Source organism: Ambystoma mexicanum, chromosome 2p, assembly GCF_040938575.1.
Source record: "Ambystoma mexicanum isolate Mex_15411 chromosome 2p, UKY_AmexF1_1, whole genome shotgun sequence".
Taxonomy (NCBI): domain Eukaryota; kingdom Metazoa; phylum Chordata; class Amphibia; order Caudata; family Ambystomatidae; genus Ambystoma; species Ambystoma mexicanum.
This window is the reverse complement of record NC_090923.1, coordinates 1,131,743,668-1,131,756,077: the sequence shown is the minus strand read 5'-3', so window position 1 is coordinate 1,131,756,077 and position 12,410 is coordinate 1,131,743,668. Positions and strand designations below refer to the sequence as shown.

Genomic DNA, 12,410 nt, shown 5'->3' with positions numbered 1-12,410 from the left:
GCAGTGATATGGGCATCTCTACACACGCTCGCTAACCATTACTGCCTGGATTTCCTTGCGGTCCATGAAGCTCGTTTTGGTAGTGCAGTCCTCCAGAGTTTTCTGGTCTAGGTGGTGTCCTAGCTTCCTCTCTCCTCCAGATTTACATACTGCTGTGGGAATCTATCATAGATGAGGAATTCGTGGGAGGAAGGAATCCATTAGCAGAACAAATTACTTACCTCTCGGTAATGTTCTTTCTGATGGATGTTCCTCCTACAGATTCCTCATCACCCTCTCTACCGGCCCCTCGTAGCAGATAGCTAGTACACCATTGTTTCTACAATCCCTCAGCTTCAGAGTGCAAGGGTAAAAGGGTGAAACTGAGGTCACGGGGCGAGACAACATGATATATACTGGCCTTGATGTCATGTCCAGCACGGGGTGCGTAGAGGCGATGGGCAGAGCCTACACAGAGCTGCGCTGTGGCCCTTGGCGATGGAAATGATTCCGAAGAAGAACAGCTGCGCTGGGATAGGGATATCATAGATGAGGAATCTGTGGGAGGAATATTGATCAGAAAGAACATTACCAAGAGGTAATTTGTTCTTCCCCTATTTGTACTCCGTTTTGCATTTCCAAGTGCAAACGTAACAGGTCTCCTCCGTGCAGTTTACGAGATCTTACAAAATGCCCTACTATCATAGCAGATGTCTCTTACCACTTTGGCATAACATTGACTTCAATGATTTGGTCTGTCTCAGGTAGCGATGTCTGGAAGCCGCAGGAGCGGCGTCTCTTCAACCGAGCCTTTGCACTGCACAGAAAAGACTTTCTCAGCATCCACAAAATGGTGAGAGCCTTAAATATGTGTGCACACGGTGTATGTGGGAGGGAAGCTTCAAACAGTGCACCTTTGTGTTGTTTTGAATGTGCTGAAGTGATATGGTGTTCCACATCTCCAATGCGTTAGACCACCCCTGACTGCCACATATGGAATGTACAATGGCGCCATTGAGCATGCGCTTTTTCTCCTGACTGAATTGTTCTCGCTCTTCTCACCCCGTCAGCAGGTGAGGACCAGGGGGCTTCAGCAATGTGTGGAGTATTACTACCTGCGGAAGAAGTCCCTGCTCCTGCAGCAGAAGCGCAGTTCGCACTACGAGGAAGACCGTGGTGGGCAGGTTGAGCAAGACAAGGTGAGTACCAAATCCTGCCACCCAGCAATACAATGGCGCCACCACCTAACAATACCTTACCGCGTTCAGCTGTATGAGTGCCACTTGCTTCCAACCCAAATCTGCAGCTGTTGCATGTGATCCTCTTTTGGGTGCAACCACAAAAGCGCTCCACACACGCTGCAGCAGAACAATAGTTTGACACAAGCTATGACTACAAGAGTGCCTCTGCCCTTGACTGATTGATGCAGCCATATTTGCAGCCCTCTCTTCCAACTTGTTTCAGTTTTTGCAAAGTCCAAGGTGAGGGGCTATGGTCCTTCTCAACATGTCAGGTTCAGGAGATATGTTCTCCCTGGGCTGGAATGGTTCTTAGGGTGAGAGATTACGATTCCCCCATTGTGGTGAACAGGGCTAGGATCCCTGCGGATTGGGTAGGGCTCCCAGCCACAGCATGTGGGATTGCAGTGCTCTCCTGAACAGGTGGGAGCGGGGCATAGGAAGTGAGGATGCCATTGGGCCGATGTGGAGAGTGATCATCAGTCTTATGATGGTGGCCTACGATTCTGTTTTGGGGAGGTGGGGTCATTGCAACCAAAGGTATCCTTTTGATGGGGATTTCATGGACTATTTTCCAGGTCTTTTCCTGCCCAGTGCTCACAGATTCCTGCTTGCAGAGGGAGCCACTGCTGACTGCGTCCTGCGCCTCCGTGAAGGGAAGCTTTCCCTGCAAACAGTGTGGCAAGTAAGTTTGGGGAGATCTCAGACTGTGCAATAAAAGCGAGTCATTATGCAAGCACTGGAGTGGCTGTGCAAAGCTGGCAGGGTGCTTGTGCAAGATGGACAGTGCATGTGCAAAGCTGGGCATAGCCGCAGAAGGTTGGGTGTTCTGTGCAAGGATGAATGTGTTTTGTGTAGCTCAAAGGGTTATGGGTGGGGTGACCACACGGCCAGGGTACCACCACCCACTTCATACTGCAGGGTCCTAGGGGAACAGTGGTCTACTCCACTGTCTCCCAAGAGTGTGGCAGTGGCTTGTCACATTGTTCCAGCAACCTGTGTTACCCCTTTAAGAAAAGTGGAGCTAGATACCCAAACTCTAAAGCATTAAAGGGGGCACTATAGGCACTACCGCTGGAAGGTAGGCCCCCGCAGTAAAGAGGTAGCTAATCACACAGTTACCCCTGTTGAGGTTTGCAAGCCCTGGATACAGAGAAAGATGTTCACAGGCACCGGGACCCACCCAATGAAGCAAGCGTTATGCGGTTACCACAGCGTGCATGCGGGAGAACCACAGGCAAGATGGTAACTTCTCTAGACATCACAGTCACATATACATGGAGAGGATCCTACAGAATGGGCCATGTGCCACCCGCGACTTCAAGTCCACCAATGCAATATGACAAATGATTATGCAACACACCTGATAGAGATTAAAGAGGGAGGTCCCAGCATGAAGGGACCAGGCCCTAAAAAGGCGGTCAGGTGTGGGCGTCAGGAGGGGTGACAGCAGAGGTGGGAGGAAGGAGAGTGCTAGAAGCGAGAGGAAAGGAGAAGTGAAGACTGGTGTGGAGGTGATCGGATGAGAGGAGAGCAGGTGACCGGTAGTGAGGACGAATATGAGGTGACTTGGAGAAGGAGGAGTGAGGAGAGTTCACAGTAAGAAGGTGGTGGAAGGGGGAAAAGACACTGAAAGACAGGTGGAGTTTGGGGTGGAGAGGAAGACATCAAAAACAGAAGGAAGTGCTGAAAGAACAGGCAGAGGACGTGAAACACTTAAAAAGGAAAAGAGTGATAAAGCAAGACTTAAGGCAGCAGAGTAACTTTGCTGAACATTTTGGGGGGTGTAGGGGCCTGACATCTAAAGGATAGGGGCCTCTGCCAAATTAGGGGGACAAAATGGTGTGCCACAAAAGTTGGGTGGGGCGGATAAAAACCCTTGTGCCCCCCTAAAATTATGCCCATGACTTCAGGAGCAGAAGGAGAGGTATCAGAAAGAGGCTGCCAGAGATTAGAAAGAGGAGGATGCGAGGAAAGGGGTAGAATCATTAGAGAAATCAATGGCGAAGGAGAGCAGCCTGGACAGCTGGGGAGGGAAGATATCCCAGGTACATCCCACATCCGGTGGACCAGTGAGTCCTGGAGGTGGTATAAGGATGCAGTGAAGTGATGAGGAGCGAATAGGAGTTCAAAGCAGGTAAAGACCAAGGGAGAAAGCAAGGGGAGAGAGGATGGTTGCCAAGGAGAGAGATTGCTGCAGAGACGCAAGGAAGACAGCCGGAAGTGGAAACTGTGTGTTATCCAGTAAACCCCTGGGCCACAGCTGGAAGTCCCTCCATCCAAGACCCAGGTTTATTAACCAAAGAACAGTCAGAGGCCTTAGGCACAACAGTTGGGGACCGCCAACCACATCCCAGCGGTTGCCCAGATTACGCCATTGGCAGCATGCAACCCATGGAACCAGGTTCCAACGAGAAGATGAAGAAAGCGAACATAGCATTTGCTATTTCAAGAAGAAGTTTGGGGGAAACTTAAGCCGTTCCATACTGTGAATGATTAAAATCCCCAGTGGTTTGCAGGAGGGTTTACCCAGGTTTTGAGACAGTTTACAATGGAGACTGGGTCAGGGGAGGGGATATCCTGGCTGTTCTTTCTGTTGGCATTTTTCAACGCGGTTTAATATTTTGGTCCTTACCATGACAAACCAGGACTACACATTCAGCACCCTAACAAGATGTGTCTGGCTGATGATTCATCCATTTCCTCTTTCTGACATGAGGCAACTCAAAGCATATGCGAGAACTCAAGATGGTGTGCCTTTGCATGACAACTATTACAAGGTCCGATTCCTCTCACAGACCCAGGCACAGTGACATTATGTGCTACGGTGTGGTAACTGGTCGCACATTGCAAACCGTATGGACTGTCCAGCAAATGACCATGGGTGTGCCATGTATTGGTCAAAAGGCCATTTTGCTACCATGTGCAAAGCCAAGGCCAGCAATGCCTGTCGAAAGCATTTCAGATTCATGTGTTTTGACTGACTCCACTAGAGAGTTTATACTGCACGCGTCAAGTAGTGTAGTATCAAAAGTAGTGCTGCAGTGGCAAAGGGGAAAAGCATTTGGTGACGTCAAGTTTGGCTGGTGCACAATCCACCCGAATGGCAGACTCTTGTTCTGATTGCACCATCACTGGCGGTGTGTACAAAGAACTTTCGCGAAGTGGCACGCAGCAGTTACTAAATCCCAGTGTTCAGCCTGGGGCGTTTGAAGGCCGTGAATCCATTTGTTGAGATACCTATGGTGGAAAAAAGAGCTCAAGGAATGGACTGTGGTTGGAAAACTAAAGCAGGTCCGTCAATTCTACCGTGGTAGGACCACAGATCACTCCGCATGCGGCTAGACACATGCAGTAATGATCCAGTGATATCCGTCCAAATGTCCTCATGCGGAAATTTACTGCACAAATGCAATGAAGGCTTTCAACCATGAGTGGACTCGATTAAAGGCTACATGCAAAACATTAAGGTGCAGGATGGTGGATGTCCAAGTCAGAACTTAAAAAACAGGCAGGTCAATCAATGCCAATATGTTTAGCTTTTCTTAAAATAAAAATGAGACTGGTAGTGTGACTGGGTGTAGGTGCGTAAAAGGGTGACAGGGAAATGTTCATGTGCAATTGTTCTAAGTAAGAATTGAGTGTAGATTATTAAATGATCATGAGGTTTTAGAATAAAGGAACTGTGATAACAATGATATCCTCAGAGGATAACAATGATAACAATAACAATGATATCCTTAATAACAAGGATATCCTTAATAACAAGGATATCCTCAGTAAATAGATCATTTTGTATGAACAAAATAATAAAGGTAATATTTTCTAATACAATTAAGAATCATTTTTTAATGCTAAATGAAAATGGCAAGGCCATGTGAAAAGGCCACATAGGAGGCAGGGAAGGTAGAGGAGTACACAAAGGTAAGTAAATTGAGAGACGGAAGCACAACCAGGCTGATGGAGAGGAAATTGTAGCGTGGGGCAGTTAGTTGCAGTACGCAGAGTCACAGCACAATCCATGATAGGTCTGAGTCCTTTAAAACTAACTGGAGGCCAATCAACGCATCGCAGATTGAATCCATCCTTGACAGTCAAACATGGGCATCACAGTTCCCCGGTCCGGAGAAATTGTCAGTAAAATTGGCTGTAATTCTGGCAGTGCCAATTTTTACCGGACCGGGGAAACACAAGTTTGCTGATGGGTGCACTGACTTACCTCAAGGCCTGAGCTGACGGTAAATCAGGCCCCCACTGGCAAAGAAATGCCAGAATTACCAGTACCGGTATTACAAGTGCCAGTGATTGCATCAATCCTCTACATGGAGTCCTAAAGGACTCCATGGAATATGGATTTACCAGCGTTTCGGCCGCCTGGAATATCCCGGCAATGCCGGGATATCAGGCGGCAGAAATGGTAGGGTCAGTTTGCCTGTATTCCGCTGGAATTACCGGCAGGATACCGGCAATTTCACAATGAACCTGAAAGTCCCACACACAGAATCCCTCACACAGTGAAAAGAAGAAGGGAGTAGCACCGGCATTCATTCACCCTGCACCATGCCTCTGGCTCACACTCCATGGTCAAGCAGGACTGCGTGAAGGTGAAACTACCCACCAAAGCAAAGGGTATGACTTCCAAGGACAACCCTCCAAGTGTCTCACAATAGCATCCATTGAGAGAATGGAGGAGTGTAGGTTGTGCTAGACAATACAAATGAGGTGAGCAAAATGATCCCCAACCTGCTGTAAGTGACACCACAGAGACAATGGGGGTCATTACGAGGTTGGAGGTAGCCATGGCGCGATTAGCGCCATGGCTACCCCCATACTGCATACCGGGTCTGGGTTCCCTGAATGGGGAAATACCGGGACATTCCAACCTTGGAGGACCCGATATTTCCCCATTCAGGGAACCCATCCCCATTCCCATTTGAGCCCCCATAGGGCTCAATGGGAATGGGGACCATGCTAACAACGGGCTTGTTGTTAGCATGCTGGTCCTTTAGCGGGTCCCTCTAAGTCCGCCTGGTGTTACAAGGCGCACTTAGCGGGACCCGCTAAAGGACCTCGTAATACGGCGGTAAGGGGTTGACGGCTCCAGCACCTTCACCGGCGCCACTAACCCCTTATCGCCGCACTCGTAATGACCCCCAATGAAAGAGCCACTAAAACAGGGCAGTACGAACTGGCACTTCACCCACCAATGGTAGCCCCAGCCTCAAACTTCTCAACAAGAGTTGTCTGGTAATTGAAGCCATGAAGGCTATAGAGGACTTAGCAGCAATAACCCTCACTTTGCCCTTCGGTGTACAATTACATTTCTGGAAAAAAAACTCCCCCCCTGCACCTGCCCGCTACCCCGCCCAACTTCCCATCTCACACCCATATCCTGCTAGGAAGCACAATCACACATGTCCAGTCACAAGCAAACAAGACACTACACACAAAATTCAAATGGGAAATATGTGGGCCGCAGCTGCTTTATAAGGCTGGAGTCAATTTACAGGGAATCCATACACAAACAACACAGCTTCAGCTTTGTCTGTGCTGAGCTGGTGTTCTAGCCTGCACCCAAGGAGGGAAACATTTGCTTTCCTCCTCAAGGGTCTGTCTCCCCGTCTAACCTACCAATGTTTCCCTCTCTATACTTTACATTTACTCCAGACAACATACTTGTTACTTCACGGTTACTTTGCCCCTTGTTCACACTTGCCTCAATCGTTCTGACTTGACCAGCAATTTTTGACCCACTGTGCTCCATGAACCCCTGCACACATTTTTAGGGCTGCGTCTTCTACCTCTGAGCACCTTCTTGGAAACTGGGGGCTGTTCATTACCCTTCTGGTTCCTGACAGTACTTTCTTATTGGATTTACCTCATACCTTCGCTTCAACGACCTAAGGTAGTAAACAGAAAAACATGCCACAATTGGGTAAACTGACAAACACAGCAGCATGACAACATAAGTGAGGAACGGTGGGAATTCAATAGTTGCGAAGCTGCGTGCAGTAGCTTCAGAGGACCAGTATATAGGGGGTTCCTGGATTGCTCTCGCCGCCCTATGGCCATCCCACCTCTGCCGTCGTCTCGCATCTCACCTAGAACCTTCTGCCCCATCCAGCCACCATTGTTACCCACCTGCGATCACTTAGCCTCCGTGTTCAGAAGAGTGCAGCTGCTAAAAATGGGGAACATTGATGCCATAAAAATGGCATGTTCCCTGGCAGAGTACCCGGAACAGTTCCCGGGACAGGACATGGAACAGACTCCGTGAAAAACATTCGGATAGAGAAGAAACCATCAGAAACAAGAGATCTAAGAAAACTTCAGCGCATCTCAGAGACTATGAGCTGGGAATCATCCCAAAAAGTCTGAAAATAAAAGACTGTATGGCATATTTGTCTGAATTTTGGCTTTACGAAAAGCTCATATAGCTTCGGAATTTGAACAAATATGCCATACGAAACATTAGTGTGAAGAAGGGCAGCGGGGGCTGCAGGGGTGTCCCCCGCACCCTTCTTCACTGTAATGTGAGCGGGCGTTGCGGGGGTGTCCCCCACAAAACCCAGACTCAATAAAGTATAAAAAGAAAAGAAAAGCGGACCCTGCGGCACTGGTTCCCATACACGCAAGTGAAGGGAACCGGCTTCACTGAGGGATGTTGGAGACGGCGGCACACAGGGAGGTGTGCCACCCACAGGTAAGTAGAGGGGTGGGGACAAAGGTGAAGTCTGAAATGTTATGGGGAGAGACAACTGAAAGTTATTTTCAGAAAAATTACTTTTGGTCTTTTCTCCCTCGAACATTTCAGCCACGGGTTCTCACCCCAAATCCTATGAGCTGTATTAACTGTTTGTGTTTCTGTCTTGATATTGGGCAAAATCTTCCTCGGGGCCAGCCCTTTGAGAGCAAAAATACCCAATTCAGCCCAAAATACAGGTTCTATTGTGCTGAGCAGTGATCTCATGCTAGTGACAAATGACACCCTCAAAGTGTTATTAGCATATTTATTCTAAGCAGTGAATTTCATATACATTTGGGATTCAAGTTAGAGAATATTACAAAGCATAAAACAAAGAGCAATGCAAAATATAGTGGAACATGGAACTTAGATAAACATAGAGAAACATAGAGAAATATAGAGAAACATAGAGAAAACACAGTCTTACGTCCCTTAATCTCAGCACTGGGGAGACCTTGGGCCCTCATAAGCTAGCTGTAAACAAGCCCCGCTCAGAGGACAATGCTGAAGGACACCGTATGAGCCAATGCCGGGCACCTGTTTCTGCACGAATCAAGTCCACAGGCGATCTCCCCCTGATCCCATGTGTGCATGGATACTTTATACTCTCTTGCTGTCAGTCACCATGACGCATAGTTCCAGAACTTTCTCTGTGAGGCTGGTTCATGGAAAAAACCCAGCTCTCTCTGAGATGCTCCCTGCTCGCTCCTACCCCCTCCCTTGTTCCCATCTGCGCTGGCTGAGGAATGTCTTATCAGTACCTTCCCAGAGAAAAGGAAGATTAGCTTGGAGCCAGGGCTAACGTTAGTGAGGCTGAATATTCTAAGGGAAGCAGGGATGTATTAACCCCATCTGCAAGCTCTAAAAGGCATGCACTCATAGCTTAGTGTTTATAGCGCTTAAGACTGGCTATCTAAGCGCTATATAGGTGCCATGATGTTCCAAACACTCCAAAAACCTATTAGCTACATGGCTAGGGGCCCTCCCTGCCTGTCTATCAACAATGTTTAATTTGACCTATCTCATACTAGGCCTGCATATTCCTTGTAGCTCACTACTGCATAATGGAAGTGCTACAACAGACTACTGTCAGCATTTTTAGCACATACTTTGAATACACTATTGGCTTTCAGCGGCTAATGCTGTCATCTAAAGCCCTGATTGGCAAGGTTGCAATTTCGTGTATCACTACATTCCACCCCTATTCAACGTTTGTGCGACAAATGCTGACTAATACCTATCAACATAGTATTTAGTGCAGTGATAAAGACCTAGGGGCTTTGCAAGAGGTTTAAGCAAACTATCTTCTAGCGGTTAGTTAGCGTGGCATGCAAGGTAAAACACTACCTAAACAAAAATGTACACAAAGTGAACAGTGACATATACCCTTGCCAGAACCTGGCCTACACAAAAATACCTACGCCAAGTGAACATGGACATTTACTCTAGCCAAAACCTGGCCTACACAAAAATACCTAAATCAATTTTGTATAACTGATTGTCAGTTAAAAAGCAGCATGCAGTTAAAATGTCAAGGCAATCCAGTGTAGTCTAATCTACAATGCACTATTGCATTTATGTATGGTTACCAATTCTAAAACCTGGCAGCCTTTCACCCTAAGGGCCTACCCTCCCCCTGATCCCAGGGCATTCAAGCGTGACTATGGGCTGTGTGACTAGACACTTCCCCCAGGTAGGTGGAACCCAACCAGAAACCATCTAATTTCTTGAACAAGGTGAACCCATGGGCACCAGGTTGTCTAAATAAAAACAATTCTACTAATTTACATCAAAGCATGGCATGTGTTATTCATGCAATCAAAAAAGCAAGCAATTCAATCCATATGTATGCTGGTAACTGTAGCTCTGCGTGCCAGTGTGTGGAGGATGGTTGCCCCCACCCAGTAAAAAGCCAACACCTGCTGATTTAACAATGTTTGCCATACAATGCATTGTGTGTATTTAGCAGTCTTGTTGACCTACCCTATGGCAGACAAAAATGTCTTCATGTCTAAAATTCTGTTATCTTCAATTGGCTGTCAATACTTGTAGCAGTGCTGGGCATATCAATGGGCCCCACTAGGCCAGAAGTTCTATAGCAGAGCTGGCATCAGAACCCATAGTGGCTAGCTTATTGTGCACAGTTTCTATGTCACAAGCATATAAAGCTCCTGCAATTAATGAATCTAGCTCCCTAGCTACGCGCACTCTAGTGATGGGCCATAGAAATGGACTCCATTTGTAGCAGCTTGGTAGTACTAAGGAAACATTGCCTCATGATAAATCTATGTCTAAGTGTAGCACTGTAATAATGAAGGTGTGCATTACCAGTCTACAATTTACATGTTGTCTTACTACTGGAAAATCTAACAGGTTCACAGTGTCTACCTTCTGTGACTTGGAGAATACCCTTCTTCAAGTGGGATATCTACCATATACAATAATAACTTTAGCCACAAACACCATACTACTATCCGGCAGTGGCTGTTTCATCACACCATGGAAAAAATTCATTTAGTCAAGTTATAGTTCATTAAATCTTGGCGAGAACACTCGCTGCAGTTCTTGGTCAGAAAAACATCACATTAGACAAATTAAACAAATGGTATCCATTCAGTGACAAAAGATGCCTGACAATGTGCCAGGCCAGTACTCTAGCAATTCCATGTGGATACTCATTTGCAGCGCTTTTCCAAAGAATTATTCCAAATGTTTACAATCAAAAGGTGACTCTTTGCATTAGTGTGCTGGAGACAGCTGTCCCCACAAAAACATGAAACTGGTTGGTTTAACAAAAACCGTGTCACACTCTGTGTCATAAAAATCAAACATCAAGTCAGTCATGGTTTCATTTACCTGCCTTAAGCTGGCTGTAAAAGTATCCAGTGTTTCAAAGATTACCATTTCAAATTATAGCTCATACACTTGGCAGCATTACTTCAATTAAGAATCTTAACCTACGCACAGGTGACTTTGATGTGCGCACTCATCTTATCTCAAAATTAATTACACTCCTGCTTGCATAATTCTGCTGCCCCAACAGTTCATAAATCATTCTCCTGCCTACGTGCAATGTAGAATATTTTTTTTTTTTTCAAAAAACAAAACATCTCTGGTTAAAGCCATTCAGTTGGAAGAGTAAAACCATTTGGTTTTTTCAGATTCATCTCAACAGTGCATTTAAAAACCATTTTTCAATGTGTTAGCATTCAATTGCTGTGTCACACAGCTGTATGTGGTGCCTGATGTTACAGTCCACAATTCATTGTCCATAGTCCTTTAAACAAGAAAGGGCAAAACATGTCATTTAAATGTGTAGCATCAAATACTTGATAATTAGCCAAGTCTGCACCGTGCCAGTTCAGCAAAAGTTATTACTCTGTTGGACACTATTCGCAGGTTACAGCATTGAGTGCGGTGCAGGGCACGTTAAAGTTGAAATAGCATGTCGCAGTGGCTCGCTTTCTCTGAGAATGCGTCTGACCCTTCTTTGATCAGTGTCACCCACAAACTGCACATTAACTTCCTATATTATGAAATGTCTTGTCGTGCTTTGCCTAGGCAAAATACAAACAGAAATGTTAGGATGTCATCAAAACTTCAATATCAGCGTTATCCACCCCTTCCCATAATACCACCCCCATCTTCAAAAAGTCTCATCAGGTAACTACACACTTTGTCATTGCTACTGCAATTATTTATCACCTTTCTGCATGTTTCTGGGGGCTTATTTACACTCAACCATACGGGGTGTAACTGCCTAATCACAAACTCATTTGTGCAATGCAATCATAGCTGGTCAATGGTACCTCAGACTGATCTGTGCTTTTACAAAGCCATATAGTAAGTACCCAGGTCGCACAATGCTTTTCTTTTTCACCAAAGCGATCACAAATGCCAGGCGCCAACTTGCTTCCAGTGTCCCATGATCTTGGTTTAGGTTGCCCTGCTGGCATCACTCCATTTTTCAAAGGTAAAGTCTTTCAGTCCAATACCGCTTACAGTTGTACAAGCAGCTTTGTTTATTTATCTTTCTTTTCTTAGCAGTGTCTTTTCAAGTCTCTGGTTTTTTCACTTGTCATTTTTTTCAAAGGGCGTTTGCTGTTTTTGAACCACTCCTTTGAGTGCGATAGTCTGAGTCAGTTTCTTTTGTTGCTTCAACAAATCATTCATTCTTGCACTAAGCCGTGTGGCTTCTGGATCATGGCTAATGTGCAGTGTTCATGTTGTACTTCAAAGCCCCGCTCTGCATGTTGTCTCTTGCAAAACGGCTAAGCACTTTTTGTCAGTTTTGCTTCCATCTGGAATGCCATAATGTCTTTGTCAGTTACTCCATCCCCTGGCAATGTAGCTTGCAGTTTGCCAGATGTGTATTTTCTCTTCTCAAAGCGCCTAGAGGTTTCTTCTCCAGTGCACAGCGCTTTACTTCAGTTCACATCACATGGAGC

General features: G+C 46.1%; 1 protein-coding gene across 1 annotated transcript in view; it reads left to right on the top strand.

The window, feature by feature from the left end:
• The window catches only part of LOC138567860 (uncharacterized), a 330,507-nt gene that overhangs the window by 301,326 nt on the left and 16,771 nt on the right, over positions 1-12,410 (top strand). The window contains exons 11-13 of the mRNA XM_069646349.1: positions 744-832; positions 1,050-1,178; positions 1,796-1,902. Of these exons, the coding sequence (XP_069502450.1) occupies positions 744-832; positions 1,050-1,178; positions 1,796-1,902 (325 nt within the window). The remainder of the gene's footprint in view (positions 1-743; positions 833-1,049; positions 1,179-1,795; positions 1,903-12,410) is intronic.